This window comes from Molothrus aeneus, chromosome 3 (genome assembly GCF_037042795.1).
Source record: "Molothrus aeneus isolate 106 chromosome 3, BPBGC_Maene_1.0, whole genome shotgun sequence".
In the NCBI taxonomy this organism is placed as follows: domain Eukaryota; kingdom Metazoa; phylum Chordata; class Aves; order Passeriformes; family Icteridae; genus Molothrus; species Molothrus aeneus.
The window spans coordinates 17,618,577-17,640,541 of NC_089648.1; the positions used below are offsets into that span (position 1 = coordinate 17,618,577).

Genomic DNA, 21,965 nt, shown 5'->3' on the forward strand with positions numbered 1-21,965 from the left:
GTCCCCTCTCAGCTGTTTTACTTACAGTGCAGGCAGGGCTGGAACAGCCTCTCTCAGGGAAAATGTCCGCACTGTCTTGGAGTTTTATCTTGTCACCAGAGCAACCTGCAACTGATCCAAAACCACACTGACTGATCCAGTGCATCTCCTTACCACAGGACATTGTCTGAATTGCAGAACCTCAATGCAAATCTAAAGGTGCTCACTTGTACAAGGACTTTGAGTTGAACTGTAAACAGAGGATCCCTGGTCAGCCAAACTGCCTCAGAAAAGTCTTAGTCAAAATGCAGAAGTGAGTTTAAACCAATTTGGGAGCAGCTCCCTATGCCACATGCTGCTTCCAGCTGTGACTATTACAAGAAACAGCTGGCTAGCAGGTGTTTGTGTGACCAGAAAACACTACTACCAGGGCATAGTCCCATAAAAGACACTCAGAGGTTTCTATTCCTTCTGGAAGAGTTGTCATTTCCCCAGCATATAGTGTAAGCCACCTTAATTTCAACAAGAAAACAAACCCAAAACTCAACAGTACAGTTGCCATCTTGTTTTTCCAGAGGTCAGTGCCACATTTTGGACCAATAAATATGTCAGGACACTGATGTTACTTGGTCTGTTCTCAGGCAGCAGCCATGGGTGATGCTTTACAGAGAGCTGTTCTGATGTCACTGTGTGGTCACAAGCTTGACAATCATCCCGATGATCCGAGAGCCTCGGGGGCACATGCACAAATCCATGCTGGGATTCTTGATTTTATCCTGCAGCAGCTGGTCTAGCTCGCAGCGCAGCTCCTTCACCAGCTCAGCCACCTGGCACAGGGTAAAGCACAGAGGCAGGGGTAAGGCTCAGCTGCAGCTCAGCTCTGCAGCTCTCCCGGGATGGCCCCTCCTCCTCCTCCTCCTCACCTGGTGAGAGGCAGCCACAAAGCGGATCCAGCCATCATCCAGGGAGATGACAAAGTCCCCCTTGAGCAGCTGCATGTGCACCTGGCCGCCGCCCAGCAGCACCAGCGGGTACACGGACACCATGCTGCAGTCCCGGATGAACACACGGCTCGTCTTGATCTTCTCGTGGTACACTAGGTACGGGCTCTCAAAGTGCCTGGTCTGGGACAGGGACACCGCAGCCTGGTCAGAGTGACACTGCTCTTCCTGCCTCGGCCACACGGGCCAACTCTGCCTCTTCTGCAGCACTAACAGACCCTCCTGGAGACCCAAAAGAGCTGCCAACAACTGTTGGCTCCAGAGGCTGCAGTTTAACTCTGTGCCCAGGAGGACACTCCTAACTCAGGAATGCACCATCATTTACAGTCCTAATGCAGGAGTGTTCAGTCATTAAGATTTTTTTATTTTAAACATCAATAGGGATCCTCACTGTAATTTTAAACACTCAAGCAAAAGTGATTTCTTTTATAAAAAGAGAGCATGCTTTACAGAAAAAAGCATCCTGACCTGATAATTCACAGACGAAGGATGAATATGAACATAACCATCATTTTTAGTAACAAACTTCAGCTCTTCTGCTTTTGGTTGCATTTTGACCGCTCCTGTACTGGTCTTCTGGTATTTACCCTCTGGCTTTTTCACCTGCATGGTAAGAAAAAAGGTTATAAAAATCTGCTGCACCAGAAAACCTTTTAACTTCACGTTTTAAAGTTTTCAAAACCAGAAATTCTGTAGTAGCAACATGTCAGGTCACTGGAGACAGGTATTAGACTCCAGCTGCTGTCCAACCCTGACTTCCTTTGTAACTTCAGCCTTCTAAACAGGTGCAATTTTAAGTGGCTTCCTCACATTTCCTGCTGGCTTCTGTGTGACACTGTAATCAGCCTCTAGGAGCAGCAGCAGTCAGGCAATACAAACTGGAGCTCTGATACCACAAGCAGCAAACTTTGGCAACCCAAGCCAGGCTCAAGGCTGCCACACTGAGCCCAAATGAAAGCAAGGGTGTGTGGATATGCTAGACCAAAGAAGGGAAAATGAAAAAGCATTCTTTTACCTGGACAACATTGGGATACAGTGCAGCACACAGCATAGCTGAGATCAGCTTGATGTTCTCTGCATTCGAATTTGCCTGTGAGATAATAGGGGATCATTAGGGATCCTACAGTTCAGTCTGTGAAGGTAAAACCCTGCTCCAGGAATGACTGAATTCCTGAAACTGCTTTGCTTTTACAGCTGCACTTCTCTGCTTTGTAGAGTAGGATGAGTCACTGCCCCTGCAGCCTCAGGTTGGACTGGGCTGTGTTTCCTCCTACTATCAATGGAACAAATTGGCCACCACTGTCCTGGTGCCCAGCTGAATTGTTCTCTGACATCTGGCTACAAAGTGGCTTGCACCCTAGAGAAAGCAAGCACAAGTTGTCCCAAAGCACAGGAATCCTACAACTACCAAACCCTGATCACCCTGACCCCAGTCTTTCTGAAGACAGCCCACATGAAAAACTGCAGCAGCATTGTGAAGCACCAATGAAATGCTGTGGATTACCTCCTCTCCTGTGGCATCCAACACGCCGTCGCCTCCTTGGGACCACTTCTTCTCAATATCCCTGGCTCTCAATCCCTCCTTCACAAAGCCAATGTCAGAAAGCAGCTCTGCAAACTGCCTCTTCAGACTGGCAATTTCCTACAACACACAGAGCTGTGATGGCTGCCACACCCAGCAGAAGAGTCTTCCCCAGTGGCTCATTTCTGTCACTGGGATTCTGCCAGTCCCTGTGCCAGGCCACAAACACTGACCTACCTGAAGAACTCTTCCTGACAGAAAGTTCTCCCTGCAGTAGTTGTAGCTTGCTTGAGAGCCCTCTTTGATACTTAAACGCCATCCCTGATTGAGAGGATGAGAGGAAGCCTTTAATAAAACATTTCTGCTTGGATATCAAACACATCACAAAACCCCAAGAGAGGCTACTGAGTTTGAACCCACCTTATAGGCCTGGAGAAGAGCCAGGTAGTCACTGTTTCCTACTGCAAACTCCAGCTTCTTTTTGTTTGCTTCTTCCCTTTTATCCCATGGTGACACCTAGACAGGCAGTAACAGGTTAGTGTGTTCTTCCCCTGACCACTTGGACGAGCCGTTCTAGAGCTACATGGCACATTCTCTTTGGTATTTTCACAGCACCTCACAGGTCAGAGTGCAAATTTTCCCTGTGGATAACAGAAAATATGAGGCATTCAAAAGAGCACCTGATTCAATAGCCAAAGTGACAGTGAAGACACAGAGACCCAAACTGAGCTCTGCATTCACAGCTCAGACGTGTCAGCTCCATCCATTATCACTATTTCACAATTTATATTACCAGTTATTTTCACACCAAATTCAGACAAAATGTCTGGACTTCTTAGCTAAAAATCAAAAATAACATTCCCTGTTTCTACTGTATATAAATACCACTCTTGCCGCTACCACATGGTTTTGAACTTCTGCTTATAACTGGACTGTTTTAACAAGCACTGCATTAACCATATAAACAATTTAGGCTAAAAAGAAGAATTAAAATATCAAGTGTAGCGTACTGCAAGTCCCAACAGCATTTTGCTGCTGCACAAAAACACGGCCCTCTGGTTAAGAATACTTACAAAAGGTGACTTAAAGGCCAGGCTGGCTGCTATGGTCAGTGCAGGATCCAGGCAGCGGAAGATGGTGCCAAACAGCATGAGCTTGCCAATCCTGACATCCACAGGCAGTGAAGCCAGGTGGTATCCCAGAGGAGTGAGCTTCTCCTCCGGAGTTAACGCTCCCAGGTCCCGCAGCCGCACCTTTGATGCCTGCAAGGACTCAGTTCTGGGGGGCTCGATCAGTCGTGATAAGACAGAGTGAAGACTCTGCTCAGAAAACATCTCCAGGATCTTAATTCTTAGGAAGAGGGGAGGGAAAGTTAAAAAGACAAAACAAAGAAAGAAAAAAAGCAGCTTAGTTCCATATACAGGATAAAAACCCCAAGCTTTTGTAAAAACAGATTGATAAAAGCAAACAGAAAACATGCATTGAAGCACACGCTCCCTAGAAGAGGGCCTGTAACACAAAGCTGAAGTCAGGGAGCAATGTGGAGTACTGAGTCTGTAAGAACAGATTTCTATTTAGTACACTGAGGTTTAAAATGAAGTTTTTACTGCAAAACTGTAATTGGTGCTGCTTTGTTTCCTTTCAGTACAAAGGGGTATGCAGCGTGCAGCAGGGACAGGAAGGCCTCTTCCTTCAATGTTTGCATGATGATGGTGCTTGCTGTGGGTTGTGGCAGGTGCTCCCTGCAGCAAAGGAAGGACATTCTGCACGCTGGCGTTTTCAGGAAACACAAGAGCTCACCTTAGACAGAGCTGCTCCAAGGGCACTCTCTGTATTTCTGGCAGCTGCTGTTTTACAAGCTGATGGTTGTAGTGGTGGCTGCTGAAGAGGTGGAAGCAGACGCCCGAGGCCACACGTCCTGCCCGCCCTTTCCTCTGCAGAGCATTGGCCTTGGACACAAAGGTGTCCTCCAGACTTTCCATTCCTTTGCTTGGGTCATATCTACAGGAGAGCAAGAGACAGGCTTGTATTCACACAGCCACAGAATGGTTTGGCTTGGAAGGGACCTTAAAGATCATCCAATTTCAACTTCCTCTGCCACATGCAGGGACAGTTTCCACTAGACCAGGTTGCTCAGAGACCTCTCCAGCCTGGACTTGAACCTTCCAGGGATGGGGCAGCCACAGCTTCTCTGGAAAACCTGTGCCAGTGCCTCCCAACAGTGAAGAATTTCCTCCTAACATCCAACCTAAACCTGCCCTCTTTCAGTGTGCAGCTATTTCACCCCTTGTCCTGTCACCTGCCCTTGTAAGGAGCACACAAAGAACAGGCTGGAGGCTGAGCAGGCAGGTGCTGCCAACTTCTGTATGGATACAGTTCCCACCCCTGCACTTGGATCCGAGCTTAGACTGGCTTTTTCCACCTCACAGCAGCTTTCTACAGCCCAGGTTTCCTTCCAGTTTTTCCCAGCTCTTTGGAAAACTCAAGGCTTGAAACAGTTTACAAAACCCCAAGGAATGAATGCCAGTACCTTTTCTCTTTCATTTTTCCAGAGTCAATCACATAGACCACATCATCGATGGTGACAGATGTCTCTGCAATGTTGGTAGAGATGATGATTTTGGTAACTCCTGCAGGAGGCCTGAGGAACACAGACTGCTGTTCTTCACTGGACAGTGAGGAATGAAGTGGATAAACCACACACCTGCAAGGACAACAGGACAAGATGCTCAGGGCATCTCCAGCCTCTTCCTTCTTGGTAACAATCTGCCTGCACACACTTTTGCCTCACTGGATACTGCCCAGAGTGTTACTGCTCCTTGTAACCATCCGAGGCCAAACACAACCACAACTAAATGTAACTCAGCAAACATTCTGAGATTTCAGCAGCCTGGATCACGCAGAGCACAAAATGGAAACCACTCCTCACTAGGATCTCTGAAAACTTCAACAAGTGACCTTCTTGAGCTGAGGAGAAAAACAAAAGGAGGGAGCCAACAAGATAGAAAAGGAATTACCCTGACTGGAGTCAGCTCACACATTTAATCAAGCTAATTTATCCCTGGATAAAGGCGGGCTTTGTGCAGGAAATGACTATTTATGGGTAAAGACTGACAGTTTTGGAGCTTTTCTGCCTTACCTCTTGCTGTGCCTGTTATTAAAAAGAGCATTAGTCTGAAGCTGCTCATAAAGCATCTTGATTTCTGCTAGGCCAGGCAAAAATATCAACACAGCACCTATATATGTAGATAAAAAAAATTAAAAATCACTCAACAAAAAGGACAGCACAATATTTTATTAATGTGCAGTTCTTGTACTAAAAAAGCACACAGGCTGTAACAGTTCTTCACAAAAGACTTCTCAAAATAGACAATTTTCTCACCTTCCCCCTCTGATGTATATCACAAACTTTGGAACTCAACTAGCAATTTATTTTTTTCAATAATAGTCAGTAGCTACAGAACCTCTGCATGCAAATCATTAGCTTTGGGCTTTCCAAGAAACTTCCAAGAATCTTCTTTCATTTATCTCCCAAGGACAATGAAATTACCTGGGGGGTATGAATGTCTGCCAGCAACTATCCATTCCAGCAAGGCTTCAATTAATTCTAGATTAACTTTGTCCAAGTCCATGACAGACATTGTTTTCAACACTGCCTTGCTAACCCCTGGGAAAAAAGATATAAAAGATGCAGTAAATCCGTGTCTTGTAAAAAACATCTGCGGATGCATGGGACCAATGACAGCTTTGTTCAAAGAGCACTTGGCTTAGACCTGAAGAGGGCAGATCCATGCTGTGCCTCAAGCAAAGCTGCTTCAGCAAGAACAGATACAGAGAGCAAAGTGGAACTACGAAAGCATCTGAAAACGGATGGAAAGAGACAGTAGCTGAAAATTGTCCATTTTCAGATGCTAAGAGCTAGTTTCAGCCAAGATCTTTGCTTGTAGTTTAAGAGAACAATGGGTTCTCTTTTATTTTTTTTAAACTAGCAGGAAGTTTCTCATCTAGAACTTCACAAGTGCAAAACTCCGAATTACAGTTAAGCATTCAGCCTACAGTGATAATATCCCATGTTGTCTGCATGCCAATTTATTAAATTTAAGAAGGAGTTCACCTTTATATCGTGTAAGGAGCTGCTTCAGAGTTAACTTCTGGTCTGGATCTGAATCTCTGACCACGGTCTCAGTGGTTTCCAGAAGGCCAGCACGCCTCAGGTCTTCCTCTACTTCTTCAAATGCAGTTCTTTTGTGTCTCCCACTCTGTTCTTGCTTTACCTTCCTCCTGTAGGGACTGCTGTCCTCTAAAACATACCTGGGCAGCAAAAGAACATTTGGTAGTGTGGAAAGAAGCCTAACAGTCTCCTTCTAATAATTAACTACAAATAGGGTATCTAAAATATTTTTAAGTCTGAGAGGAATTTTGTACAAATCATAGATAATATGAAGGTCAAGGTGCTTTAGTAGAGCCCCAAGAGTGCAGGTGATGAGGGAGATCTGAGAGGATTTACTTTTAAAATAAATGCACAGAACAGTCTCAAGGTCAAAAGTGTAACCTCAACCTCGCCATCCAAATACATCTGAGAACGTGTTTATTTCACACCTTGTCATTGCAATCACATCTTCCAGAAAAAACTGGTCCACAGGAAACGTTCGACCTGAAAGAAAACACGAGAATAAATCTATCTACACAATAAATCTATCTACACAACAGCATGGAGAAAAGAGGAAAAATACCAAAGACTATTGTAATTTTATACAGGTCATTATGACATACACTGGCTGCACAGCTCTCATCTACACTGCACTCTTTAACACAATTTCTGACTAGGACAAGCAGTGGGTGTCTTCCAAGCATGGAGTGTTCAAGGCCAGGTTGGATGGGGCTTTGAGCAACCTGGTCTAGTGACAGGACATCCCTGCCCACGGCAGGAGGTGAAACTAGAGGACTTCTAAGGGCCCTTCCATCCCAAACCAATCTAGGATTCCATGGTAACATGCACAATGCACTCACACAGGCAGAGAAGGGTAGATGCACCTAGGGGAACACACCCATGTTCCCCTCCAGCTCCACATCATAACTCAGCAATTTAAAAGGCACGTTGGGCTAAACATGTACACATCCAGCTGGATCCTCTCACTGATCCTTTTCTCACAAGGATACAGGAGAGTCTTCAGCTGTGGTGAAACTAACCCAGGGAACATGTCATGTACACACCATATAATGATTGTCTTCTGAGGAGGGAAATTCTGCTGGTATACAGACAGCACAAAAATGTCAACATTCCCAAGTCCTTTCTCTCCTAAATCTCATCAGTCTCTCCCCCTAAGTCTTGAGCATCGAATTTCTGGCATACATCCTCATCTTGAATTGAGAAACACTTTGCAAGAAGAAATAGTGAAAACAAATCTCTAAAACGATGAATGACAATAAAAATGAATGGTTTTCACCTGGTATGTTAATGATTGGACAGGAGTGGAAGTACTGAGAGAAAAGCTCAGCATTCAGGGTGGCACTCATCAGTATAATGCGCAGGTCTGGCCTCTGAACCATTATATCCTTCAAAACCAGCAGCAGGAAGTCACTGAAGAAAACAGGCAAAAGAACTTGAGTGTCTTCAGCATTAACTTTCAGATTATTTTTCTCCCCTTCTGTCTACCTTCCTGGTGTTTTCAACAGTACAGCAACACCATCACAGAAGCATGAGCTTGTTGGAACTGCCTAGTGAAAAGCAATCTGCAAATCTGACTCTTTTCTGGTTGTCCCTTACTGGAGTGTCAGGATTACTTAGCAAAACCATTTAAACAAAAAGTTTTATAAATTACTTACATTAATGAAAACACAAGAACATCAGATAAGAAATTAACTCAAAGTAACAGATGAGTCCTTTTTGCTCCTCTTCTTCACTAGAAGAGTTACTACAAACTTACCCACTCTTCCCTGCTCACTGTATTTTTCCCTCTATCCCTCTATATTTATAGCTTTTGTGGCATGACTACAAGACGGGCTTGAAGTGATTTTAAATGAGAAGGAAGAGGAATCTTTGAGACACAAGCACTCTTAAGTGGCTAAAATGCCACTTGAGCTGCAGAATAATGGGTAAGAGACAAAGCCTCCTAGAAACCCATTGCACTGCAGTGTTTGACAAGGAAAACAAACAAAAGGATGCTTTCCACCTAATTTACAAAGATACTGACAGATGTTATCTTTTGCCTGTGATCAGGAGGCAAGTGAGGTAAAACTGCAGGAGGCTAGAGCAGGATAGGATGAGACTGTCTAGTAAAATCTACAGACTGGAAGGAAAGGTGAGCATTTGTCCCTTGCTCTGCTGAAGCCTTCATGTGAAGAATTACGGTATTTGATAAAAGTTGAAACAAGAAAACCGTAAGGAACAGCTTTGGTTAAAGTTACTTAACCCTCCAGCCCTATCCAAAACCTCTTTGCAACATTGCTGCAATGTGAGGGCGCTTTGGAGGCACAGCAATTTCTGAGAGATGAGCTTTCTCACAAGCTGCTGCAGCACAATTTCCTACTGCTCAAAGACAAGAACCTAAACCCAGACTCCTTCCACCATCCCATACCACTGCCACAGGATCATCTACTTGCACCTTAGCCACCTTTAACTAGGTTTCTTCATTTTGCTTACAGGGTAAGAGATTATTTACCTTTCTTCTGTTCTTTCGTGAACTTCATCAACAATAACATGAGTGACTCCCTGCAAAGTCAGATCTCCTTCCAGCCTTCTCAACAGCACACCAGTAGTGCAGTACAAAAGCCTGGTAGCTGAGGACTTGAAGGGTAAGACAAAGCATTCAGTTGACTCTGGGCAAATTAACACAGTGCAAAGAGAGTATGTGCTGCTGTAAAGCATTTGGTTTCAGCTCAGTGCCAGGTTTGACTGAGAGGGAACAAGCAAGCCCTGCTGGAGATGGATTTTTATTTCTTGACTGACACTGACAACACCTGCTTCTTACCTAGGGGCATTGCTACCTATCAAAACATATGAACTGCTTTTCCTGTGGATACAGTTTTCTGATAAACAACTCAGATCTCTCTTCCTAGGAAGATTTGGTGAATCTCTTTTTTAGCATACATCTTGGAAAAAGCAATCAGCTTGTAACACAGACAAAACTTCACTTCCAACACAGCAGTTTCTGTCTGGTTGTAGTTGCACCCTCAGTCTCCACTTGGGAGACACATGGGAATGGCAACAGCCAGAAAAGCAGACAGCAGCCTTCCAAAGGACAGCAGGATTACTCACACTCTCAAACCCCCTCACCTTGCTCAACAGAAAACAAACCCACAAGACACAGCACTGCCCTCTCATTCTGCAAAGTGAACTGTGCAACTTGAGATGAAATAAAATACAGAACATGTTTCATAGTATTTTGTAAATATAGATGATACAAACTTGCTTATGTCACTGCATGGCAGGTTTAGGGCAGAGATTCTGTACACCAGAGAAGCACTAAACACATTTTAATAGGAGTAAATGAAAACCAGCAAGCAAAGCATATGTACCTTGACACTTTCCAGACGGATCTGATATCCAACAGTGAGTCCAATCCTTTCTGTTCTTTCCTTGGCTACACGTTCAGCCACAGAAATGGCAGAGATCCTGCGAGGCTGAGTGCAGATGATGTTTGCAACTCTGCTTGGAGAGCCTTGCAATGAAGCATCCAAGATAAACTGAGGAATCTGAGTGGTTTTCCCACATCTGCACAACAAAATCAGGAATTAATTAAAAACCCCACAAATGCAACACCTTCCACCCACATAAATTGACTGCATTCCACTGGAAATTTCCTTTGTTTCATTAGTGTGATCCTTCACATGAAGTTCACCTAGGACTGCTGTCACTGGTTACACTGGTCACAGATGAGCCACCACGCCAACCTTTCCAGAACATGGACCGTATTTCATGTTATTCTGTGTATATTTGAGACATAAAGTCTGCATGTGCAATCACACTCTTACCCTGTCATGCCACTCACAACAAGAACTTGGTGGCTCTCAAGCAAACCCAGAATGTTTTCTCTCTCTTGCCATGCAGGGAGCTTCTGTCTTTCATACAGCATGGACTGAAAGTGCCTGGAAGACTGATGGACAAAGACAGCACAGCAGTAAGAACACCACTGGATGGAATAGAACCATCTGAAACAACAGCTTGTCTCTGTAATGTTTTATTTCTCTAAAGTAAGCAACAAAACTGTGTTCTGCACATTGTACCTTTTTCTGCCGAAACTGCGCGCAGATTTTAACATTTTCATTATACAGAGACTTTGCCTGCACATCATACTTTTTGGAAAGCTTCTTCTTCAAGTTCACATAACTCTCATTCTCCACAACAACTTGTTCAGGCTCTTCCTCCTCCTCTTCTGCCACCACCTCTTCTTCTTGAGGCTCTGACACTATTGAGGCTTGAGACAGAGAGTGTACAGCTAAATATTGTTATTACTAAGGAACGGGCAATGAAGGAAAGAGAGACACGTTCCAGCAGCATTTCCAACAAAGAACCTCGTTAGACTGGGCCTGTGGGTCTGCAGGGCTGTTTCTGACATGCATTTAGCTCAACACCACCAGCACACCTCCCCTCACCTCCCCAAATCACCCACAGCTTCTCCAGCCCCATCCCACTTGTCCCTACCCCTGCACCAGGGTCCGGGTGGCCACACATGGTTAAGTGGTTTGCCTTCCTGCACATTTTCCATGTGCCTCAGCTCACTTCTCCAATACACAACCACTCCTATGCAGTACAAAATGCTTATAAATTAGGGTAGTTTTAATTAATTAAGTGTTAAGTCACTGCCAAATACTTTTAAACCAAAGCTGAAACTGGACAAGCTACTTCAGCACCTTTGCCTATCAACTGAAGCAGGATTTGCTCAGACTGTCAGCCAGCCCTTGAAAGTTTTAAGGCTACTTTTACTTTAAGAAAAGGTATTTTATAGCATAAGGAATATTTTATAACTAATGAAAATAATTTGGAATCTCAGTTTCTGGAACACAGCTGTTTTGCTGCAGAGGTGTTCAAACAATGGAATACTTTGTCTTACTTCAGAAAAGCACAGTTTGTCACTATTTAAGAGCTCTAGAACTCTATGCACTTGAAAACTGTCTTGAAAAAAGCTTGCCTTAGATAAAAGTAGTTTTGGAATTGAGAGCTGGAAAGTCACCCTCCCACAAGTGACACAGACTCAACTCTCCCCCTGTGAAAACAACCTGTCTGCACCAGCATAAATAGAATGAAATGATACTTGAACAACATTCTATAACCACTTTCCACATTTACTCAGCCTTAAATCCACCTTTGTAAGTTAATTTTGAGGAGCTGCTGGTAATTTTAAGTAATCTGAAAAAAGAGGTTTCTGAATTGATGAGTTGCAGATGCAGCAAAGCTTGCAAACAACCTTTCCTGTTCCCTTCCAAGCACACTTCTCTGGTCCATTCTGGCAAGCTCACATCTCCCAGTGCTTTCCATGGATTGTGTGACAATGGGCATCACTCACTCTGCCAAAGCAAACCCTGCTCCCAGAACTCAGTTCTGGCCAGCACAAAACCTCTCTGCTGCAGCTTGATTACAAAAGGAACTTCCTGAGGCACTGACAGATCATGGATCTGGCTCACCACATGACTTCAATCTCCAGAAATAGATTTGGAACAGATGGCTGAACTGGGGGCTCTGCCTTATCTCCCTTTTTTCCTTTTAAATCTTTCTGACTGTTCTTAGCCCAGAAACCATAAAGGAGATGTGGTGTACCTTCAGCCTGTTGATTTGAAGCAGGTGCACTCTCTGTCTGTGGCTTTACAGGAGGTGCTGCCAGCAGGGAGACAGGAGGAACACTGAACTTGTGATGAGTATTGCTCAGGAGCTCACTGATCTCGTGTTCATCTTCTAAACAAGTCACCAAGGTGTACACCACCGGCTCATGAGACTCTGCAGCTGCCAAGGCCTTTCCAAAGAGGAATTCAGCAATGTGCAGACGACAAGCAAGAGGCAGATTCTCGTCAGTGGAGTAAAATGCCACAAGAGGTGCTTGAAGTGGATACTTGTTCTCATCAGGAAATCTCACTTCAAGTTCATAGATGGGACCATCACTGTCTCTGACATGAGCATCGTCTACAGAGTTCTTGGATGTGTTTAATGGATGGTTTGGGGGGAATTCATGCCTAAATCTGCATTTTGAACCAAACCTGCAGCCTCCTTGGAGGTAAAATTTACATATTTCCTTTGAAGTCTGTTTTGCCGTGTCCTTTGTACTTTTTTGTTTAGATTTACTGAACCTGTGTGCTAGGTAGTCCAATTCCAAACTGAAAGTCCAAACACGATTTTTAATCCTTTCTACAAACTTTTCTCCATAAATTGACCGGAGGGCAAAAGCTTCTTCTTGTCTCTGCTCTAAACATTCCTCTTGACTGGCTTCAGCAGCTGCTGCAGAAACCTGCATCTTCTCTCCATACTTTTCAGAGAAGCACTGCAATAGCAAATCCTCCAATGAGGCCCCAATATTACCATTGCAGGATCTCAGCACTGCCCTACAGCGCTCGCAGTCAAAACCGTACCTGCACCAAAACAGAAAGAACAGGGCAACAAGTGAGTGAGAGGCTCGTGTGAAGCAAAATAACCACAGACCTGCTTGACCAGGCTCACAGCAAGGGAGCATGCATGGCACTGCCTCACACCTCAGAATGCAGCACTTAATAGTTTCAGGGTTAGACTTCCCCACTCCACTACAGAAATTGAACCCTTCAGAAAAAGCTGTCACATATAAAAAGCTCCCAAACAAGCAAAAGTATTGAATAACTATTAACATCTGAGCAAAATGGATGAAGAACACAAGGAGGGCTTACAGAGTATTGAGACCAGGGATCTACCTCTTCATGATACAAATTATTCAGTAAAGCATCACCTGGAGAGTTTGTGCACAGCAAATGAAGACACTTCACTGTCCACAATTCTGCGCTCAGCTGGCTCAGCAGACAACCTTGGCATTGCATCAGAAGCTTCCTGTTCTGTTGACCAGCACTGTTCATCATCCAGGTAATCAGGCTCATCATCATCTTCTCCAGCTACACTGATAAAAAGAGTTATCAAGTTAAAATGAAACAAAATTAAAATGTTGAGTAGACATAAAACTCTGCCTCTGCAGTTTTAAATCCTTCATTTAAATGGTAGATTTGGCTACGCCTTTCCCAGAGTTAATACTGTAGATGAACAAAGCAGAGTCAAAACCATAGGATTTGAGATATAATTAAAAGTTAAGGGGAAAAATACTGTTTCCATTTCTAACAGTATGCCTGCTAAAGCATGCTCATGTAGAGAAGATGGAAGTAGTGCCTCCATTTCAACTAACTCTGATTCAGGTGCCAGCTCCTGTCCTTGCAGCTCTTGAAGGAGTTCTTTCACTCTTCTCTGGTTCTCTGATGTCATGTGTATGGTCTGCAGAGGCATTCTTGCTTCAGGTCTCTGCTTCATTTGCCCTCCTCTTCTGGCAGGGGCACTTGATCTGAAAATTAAAATAGGACACAACCATGAGTTATCTGCTGGCTCAAATGTTCTTTACTGAATTGGGATGTTGGGGCCCAAACTTGTAATTCAAAACAGGAAAATCAAAATAAGATAAATCCATCACCTAAGGATTATTCAGCTGGAGTCACTCTTATGCGACCATGATTTGTGAGTCTTTACATGTGCATACATGTATTGTATCCTATGTCGAATCCAAAATGATTTACTGAACACTTTGCTAGGTAAAGCTGTTCTTAGACTACAATACAACCACAAATTTCTAAGCTAGATGGGTCAGAACTCACACAGGATACTAAAATAATTCTAAATTGCTGATTTTCAGTGGCCCAGCTTCTGTTTTGTAATACACAAATATTAATATCCTGTGTTTATTAATGTGTTCTGACCACAAGTGTCCTGAAATTACTTTATGACCAAAGAAGAAAATCAGAGGCTATAATCTTTATAAAATAAAACACTTAGCTAGGTATCAAATCCATAAAACATCAATCAAAACAGACATGTAAAAACTGCTTCATACTGAAACACTTTCATCACTCTTTCGCTCTTCTCTATATTCAAACACATCCAAAAACCAGCCCCAAATGTCTATGGATGTCAACATACAAAAAGTATCTCAAATGGTCCAGAGTATCCCAAACACCTCTATGCCAGCCCCCTCCAAACCAACAGAAATACCTGGATTCTAGCCTTGGTTCCTCAAAGAGACAAAAATCATCTCCATCGTCCCAAATTTTGGTTGAACATTTCCTACTTCCACCGAGCTGAGGCTTGTTTGAATGGCCACTGCCGCCTCCTCGTTTTCCACCGCCTCCTTTGCCTCGTCCTCCTCCTCTGTTGGGCTTTCCTTTTTTCCTCGCTAACCAACTCATGTTTCCTTGGAGAAGAAGAGGAAAAAAACAGTCCTTAGTTGTGAAGGTGATTAAGCCCATCACCATGTGTATGTCTGAGCACACATTATTTGTTTTCCTATGTGACAAGGCACCCTCTCAAACCACTGTTGATTGTCTGCATGTTGGTGTGTCTGTATGCACATGGAGCAAAAAGTATTCTGGAACATTGTTTAGTGAGTTCTGTGGCTTTAGAAAATAAAAGTATTATTCCTCAGCCAAAAGCTGCAAGTTTGACAAGACTCTCTGTCAAAAGCATGAGCCTACCACTCTGATGGAACCCTCTTGGACATGGAAGCCCACAGGACAAACCTTCAAGGGAAATTTCACAGAAGCCTCTGTCCCGTCCCTTTTTAACTCAGCAGCGTGTGCAGGGCTGAGGCTAAAAGGTGGAAGGGGAGCTAAAGCCCAAGATACAATGTTTTTTTTTCACATTATCTCACACTGGGCTCCCTTCTGCAGGGAGCTGCCCATGCTGCTGAGCCTGGCCAGGGGAGTGACTGGACTTGTCCTGGCAAACAGGCGGCCTCCTCCCCTTCTCTCGGCAGCGTCTTTCCCAGCGCTGACAGCCCAGCCCATCAGCGCTGCCCAGCATTAACACATCCTCCAGCTGCACCTCATGCTAATGGGACAGGGGAGCAGCTGTGGGCAGCCCGGCAGGAATTTATTCTCTGGATCTTTGCACTGGCACCTCCACAGCCAGGAAAAGACCTGATGCGGCCGCGCACAAGTATCAGCTCAAACGAGGGCTTGGGAAAGAAGCAAGTTCCCTTTTTTGTGGCCGCTTTCCCCACTCCAGCTCCACTGGGGCTGCCCAGGAGCTCACAGCCAAGCTGACCCCGCCCAGGGCAGTTCGGCAGAAGCGAGGGAGGGAGAAGGGAGACCATGGCAGGTGCCCCGAGGGAGGGAGAAGGGAGACCATGGCAGGTCCCCCGAGGCCTCTGTCACACACGGTTCCGTCTCCTCCCTCTCAGCTCAGAGCACAGAGCCCCGGGCACGGAGCAGCTCCGCCGGCTCGTCCCGCCCTTCCCCATGGCACCTTCCCCATCCCGGCTGTCTGGGGACCTCCATCCTCTCCCAGCCCCGCGCTCCCCGGACCCCATCCCTTGCCCACCTCCCCTCAGCCGAGCCCCCGCGCAGCCCCTTCCCCTCCACCCCCGTTCTCCCCGGAATCGTGACACGCCCCGCAGCTCCACCACTCCTTTTCCTCAGCGTTCCCACCTCTCTGCCCGGTACCTCCCGGACTCCCCGATCCGGATCCGCGGCGTTTCCCTTCCGGGCCACGGCACCTCCGCCCGCCCCGGCCCGCCCCGCTCCTGCCGCTCCGCCCCGCTCCCCGCGCACAGCGCCTGGCGCTGGGAATTCCGTGTGGCTTTAGGCTGCCGTGCGTTTGAATATCTCTCTGTGTGTGGGGCTGGAACAGTGACACCGGCTGTTTGTTTGTTTCTCAGCAGGCATGCTGGTTTTTAAAGTAGCTCTCGTATTCCCGAGTGAAGACGAGAACGATGTTTGGAAATCTTGGTTGGTGCTCGCTGCACCAAGCCACAGGTTCCTGAGGGAGCTGGGTGGGGGGGGGGCTCGGCCTGGAGAAAGGAAGGCTCGGGGGGTCTTTATCACTCTCTGCAATTCCCCGACAGGAGCAGCCAAGTGGGGGTCAGCCTCCTCCCCTGGGTTACAAGTGACAGGAGGAGAGGAAACAGCCTCAAGTTGTGCCAGGGAAGGTTTAGATCGTCTACTAGGAGATGTATTAATGGAAAGGGTGGCCAGGCATTGGGCAGGCAGCCCAGGGAAGCACCATCCTTGGAAGTGTTAACTCTGGGATGTGGCACTTGGGGACAGCCATGGGTTGTTGGTGGGCCTGGCTGGGTTGGGTTAATGGCTGTACTCAGTGATCGTGGAGGTCTTCTCCAACCTTCACTGCAAAACCCAGTGTGGGACTAAAAGGGAGGAAAGTGATACCAGTTTCAGGGTGAGGGTGACATAAGTGACAAGAGCCCCCAAAGCTGTGTCACTGAGGTGGGGAAGGCCTCGCTGCAGGTCCCTGCACACACAGGGTCGCCCATGACAGCTGCCCTGCAGCACATCCTGTCAGGTCTTGACTCTATGGATGGAGACTCCACAACCCCTCCAGGCAACCTGTATCAGGTTGGAGTTTAAAGAAAAAAAAATTACACACTAGCTTGGCTGTGTAAGAACCACCACAGCCCCCAACCCAGAGACAACACCTGCCATGAGGGTGTTTCCTCAGGGTCCTTCTGCAGATGGTAGCCACAGCCACCACTCTGGTGGTCCATTTGGGTCTGCTCTGCCCCAGAGAGGCAGAGCACCCCTTCCCCACCACCCCCACAAGGGGAAGAATGGTTCATAGCAATGCTGCTGACTCACATTTCGTGCCACCCAAAAGTGCCTGATCCAGCAGGGCTTATGTGCTCCATGGACCCACCTCTGGGAACAGCCTGTCCACAGGGATGGAGACTCAGTTCTGGGAGAAGTGGTTCTCTACAGCTGAAGAAATGCATTGCATGATCTCATGGGGTTTTGCCTCTCAGATGCCTTCTTGTCTTGAAGTGAAAATACTTCTATTCTCATACATATATACACTGTTCTCATTTTCTAGAGGCGGACTGCAAAAGGACATCTGAGTTTGTGCTTGAGGGGAACAGTCAATTTTGTTCAATTTTCTTGTTTTTTACTTCTGAAATAGCCAGCTCAAAAAAACCCCCAAAAAACAACAACAACAACAACAACAACAAAAACCCTAAACCTAAGCAACAACAACAACAAAACCAAACCAAAATAAACACACACACACACCCACACCCACACACACAAAAAAAAATTACTCTGTCCTCTGTCCCTAGACTTTGACTTCATAGGTAGCAGCATCTTCCAGAGAGCTTCTGTTAACTTAAGAGCCTGTCCTTTCAGCTCCTTTGCTAGGGCTCCACATTTATCTCACCTGCACAGCAATTATACTGATTTGGGCTGTGCAGTTTCACATTTCACATTTTCTGCCTGGAGGGTATCTTTGAAGCAGATCTTTGTCTTTCAGGGAGAAATCAGTCTACCTTTTGTTACTGTGCCTCCTCCTTTATGTCTCCCTGTTCTTATGCTTCAGAGTAGCTCGTGGACTGGCCCAAGCACTGCCGGGACAGCCCTGCCCTTGGGTTACTTGCATTCTCCACATGGTCCCTTTGGGGCAAAGAGCCGTCCCCTTAGGGAAGAAATTGAGCAGGTGTGGAGGGCTGCTGCTCCCCACCCTCCAAGCCCTTATTTATTTTTACTCAAAAGAAAATTTTTCATCATCTAGCAAGACACAGAAAATACTCAAGTGCTCGTTCGTGTTGCTGCTCTCCTGCCATGGCTACTTTGGCAGCCTTGCCCTTGGCCCCTGTGCCTTCTTGGCCCTGGCATCCTTAGGAAAGCCAGGGTGTCAGCAGGCAGGGAGGAGCTGGTCCCGTTTCCCTGTCCCCAACTGGAGGCTGTCTTTTTTGGATGCCACAGGAGCTCCTTAAGGTCCTCTGGGCCTGGCAAAGCAGCACGGCCCCAGCAGCCAGCGCACAGCCCCACATGGCCCCACTGCTGTCACTTCCCAGGGCTCCTTGCCCTCCCTCCCTCCCTCCCTCCCTCCCCAGCCCTGTGCTATGCTAATTAAAAAGTCAGAAATTCTGCATCGCCTTCCTCCAAGTGCACAGTCCTGGTTTTTGCATGGGCACATGAGGATGTGACCCGAAGATTATATAATTAGAAGGTTTTTGTTATGCTTGCATTTCAAATCAGTGATTAGCATGTGACAGTCCCATCCTGGGAAACGTCAACCCACCATTGCTCTCCTCTCTCTCTCTCTCCTTTCTTGCACAGTGCTAATTCCCAGCTCTAGCAACCAGCAGTGCTGAAGGATCTTCAACTAGCCTGGGGTAAGTTTAAAATGTACTTGGCTTGGGATGAAGAGTGGGGTTAATGATGCCATTTTCATGTTATGGATAAAGCTAGAGCCATAACTAATTATATTGTGTGTGCAGCACATAAAATGATATTTAAAGTGTTTTGCATCTTCAGTGTCCACAGTTATTTTTAGCTGATTTCTTCTAAGATTCTGAATGGAGATCTAGCTTCTTAGTGTGCTGGACAATCTTGTTAGGCTGCATTTATAGTGAGGTTTCTAAAATAGTTAAAAAGGCTTTTTTTTTTTTTCTCTCACCATTTACAAGCTAAATTGAAGTGTCATGCTGAATTGACTTATTTGGATGACAACTGCATTAGAGTTAGTTGGACACAAAGTGCAAGAGTGATGAGAGTAAATAACTGATTTTTTGTTCTCTTTAGAGGACTGGGGGTTGTTCTCCAAGTGGGATATTTAAAACAGCCAGCAAGATCAGCCAGCAGCACTGAGACACTCACCAGGAAGATCCCAAGCATTTATTTAGGAAAACTGTGGATGCTTAATAACTGAAGCAGCGAAAGTGCACATGGATTCCTGCACTGTTACCCATGTCATGATTTCAGAAGCAGAATGAGGCAGGAAGCCAGATGAACAGTAACAGTTCTGCTCCAAGCTAGGCTGTGGATGCTTTACTGAACCCTGCCTGCTTGCATGCTGAAGCTTGGTGTATCCCTCAGTCCTTTTGATCCGTGATCCTCTGCACAGCTGATTGTCTCCCCCAGCTGTGCCATTCCATGTGGGGGGAGCGCTGGGAGGGGGAGCACGGTCACACAGTTGCAGTTCAGGCTGCAGGAGCTGCCTCCCCTCTCTGCACTGTGCATGGCTTGTGCAGGAACCCCACTCCTGTGCTGCCTCAAGGGCACAACTCACTGGGACCTCATCCATCCATCCATCCATCCATCCATCCATCCATCCATCCATCCATCCATCCATCCATCCATCCATCCATCCCTCCCGTTTCCCTCAGGGATCTGATGGGAAGTGGGTGCTGGCCCAGGCTCTTATTAACAGGCTGGCTGCTGTGCTGGGCAGGAGGGGCTGCAGTGCCAGCTGCTTGTGCAAGGCACCAGGGCAGGGATCTTTGCTGGCCACCAGTGGCCAGCAGCATGGCAATCACAAACAGCAGAAGTTCTTTGGTTCCAGAAGATTTGGATGCTGGAGGGGAGATAGAAACAAAAGGGGAAAATACATCTTTTTGCCATGATGGAGGAATCTGGTGGCTTTAACACCTTCAAATTATTTTCTGGGCTTTGCTCTGGAGATATTATTCTGACTAGATGAGAACTGCAGGAGTGTAAATGAGTTTTAGTGCTCAGCTCTGAAGAAACAAGCATGTCTTTGCCATTTCTTGTCCCTAAGGCAGGGGACCTGGGCTTGAATGGGAGGCCAAGACAACCTGGGAATGGCTCCCTGTGACTGGGTACTGAGCCTGGCCAGTGGGGAGCTTGCAGAGGAGCAATAACATCTCCTTGCTGATGAGGGAACTACCCTGTGCTGGCTGGCATGTCAGACAAACCTTGGATTTGCCACAGGTGGAGGCCTGGTAGTGGTTTAGGAAAGGAGCTTCATGGAGGGCTTGCACTTGCTGCTGATGTGCACAGGGAATCATGTCTGTGTATACAGGGAGGGACTTGCTCAGGATTGAGACAAAAACATGAAGGGGGGGATCCTCTCCAGCTTTTAACTGCCTCAAGGGGGCTGGAAAAGATTGAGTCCAGAATCTTCCCTGAGGTGCAGTGTAAGGCACTGGGTGAAGTGAAAGGCACTGGGTACAAGCTGCAGCTAAGGGAAACCCTGACTGGATGTAAGGAAAAATATTCTTCTTCAGGGTACTGGAGGGCCCAGAGAGGCTGTGAGGATTCCAGTGTGGGAACTATCCAGACTGGAGCTGGACTGAGTCCTGAGGAAGTTTGACATTACTCTTGATTTGAGCAGGAAGCTGAACTAGAGCCATACAAGGGCTCCTGCTCACCTTCTGTTGTGAGTTTAGCACTTGCCCACTGCCAGCAGAGGCATGGTTTGACCAAGGAGCCCCCATCCAGGGTCTTAGGGCCAAGTACCAATCTTATTCTCCAACCCATTTTTGCACCCTTTAGGCACAAGCCAGACACTGTTCAGCCAGCTCAGGCTCCCTGAAATCCTGGTCCCTGGTGAGGACAATCTTAACAGCTTCCCCGCCCACAGCTGGGGGAACAGAGGACAAACCTTCACTGCAAACCAGGGCAAGGCTCATGTTCTGTTCCAGTGATGAGGAAGGATGGTTAGTTTTGCTTCTTATATTCAGCAATTCAGTAGAACCAGGGAGAGAAAGGCAATGTTACATATTCACCAAGTACAGCAGTGGAACTAAATCCTGGAAGTAGCCAATGTTAATGCAATTATTTAACATAACAAAGAACCAAGGGGTAACTCAGGAAATTGCAGGCTGCAGATAGAGGACACACAGTTACTCTGGTAAAATAGATAAGATTTTCTGGACCCACTTAACCAAGGTCAACCTAATTTGCATTGCAGTCAGATAGCAAAACTCCTGGTTTGCCTGGAGCAGGAGGGGATGGTGGCATCCCCGGTGTCCCAGTTTCAAAGACTCACTCTTGAGCTCTGCAGAGGATTTCCAGCAAAATGCTGATTTCTTTGTTTTCAGCAAAAACAGAGGACATTCATGTTTCTTACATATCTGTTTTGTCTTTCCAACTTGTTCCTCTTCCCCCAGCATTGCAAAAGCAATTCTGAATTTTAAACTAACAGTTTCTGAATTTTTAATTTAACAGAACTTAACAGTTCTCTATTAAGCACACTGGTCCTAGTTCAACAGCCCAGTCTCAGGAATTTTCTATGGTGCTGACTAATTTAAATTGGGAGCAAAGTTTTAACAACTTTGCTAGTGAAGTTGAATTTATAAGTCTGTTTTGCTCAGAGACACACACTTAAATACCTTGTCCTCAAAACTTCTAGAGAGATTTAGCTACATTAAAAACAACTCGCAGTCTTGTCATTCTCTGGAATACTGAATACCAAAAAAGAATGTTTTTTTTTACCATGGGATTGGCTTGGGCACAGCATCATGCCCTGTTGTCCCTGGTTCCCACAGAGGCCACACCTC

General features: G+C 46.1%; 1 protein-coding gene across 3 annotated transcripts; it reads right to left on the reverse strand.

The window, feature by feature from the left end:
- Positions 1–416: 416 nt before the first annotated feature.
- On the reverse strand, positions 417–16,209 carry DHX57 (DExH-box helicase 57). Of its 3 annotated transcripts, XM_066546396.1 has the most exons (24): positions 16,141–16,209; positions 14,708–14,906; positions 13,854–14,006; positions 13,410–13,574; positions 12,260–13,062; positions 10,729–10,919; positions 10,477–10,598; positions 10,021–10,216; positions 9,165–9,289; positions 7,950–8,083; positions 7,102–7,156; positions 6,617–6,813; positions 6,053–6,169; positions 5,642–5,738; positions 5,033–5,206; positions 4,303–4,503; positions 3,576–3,852; positions 2,923–3,018; positions 2,740–2,823; positions 2,485–2,622; positions 1,996–2,070; positions 1,449–1,583; positions 903–1,103; positions 417–806 (listed from the first exon to the last, which is right to left on the reverse strand). In XM_066546396.1, exons 2-24 carry the CDS (start codon positions 14,899–14,901, stop codon positions 663–665), a joined length of 4,074 nt encoding a protein of 1,357 aa, XP_066402493.1. In that variant the 5' UTR covers positions 14,902–14,906; positions 16,141–16,209; the 3' UTR covers positions 417–662. The 3 variants fall into 3 exon arrangements, with proteins under 3 accessions (XP_066402493.1, XP_066402492.1, XP_066402494.1); XM_066546395.1 differs by lacking the exon at positions 16,141–16,209 and having other exon boundaries at positions 14,708–15,443; XM_066546397.1 differs by lacking the exons at positions 14,708–14,906; positions 16,141–16,209 and having other exon boundaries at positions 13,410–13,569; positions 13,854–13,915.
- Between the last annotated feature and the right edge of the window lie 5,756 nt (positions 16,210–21,965).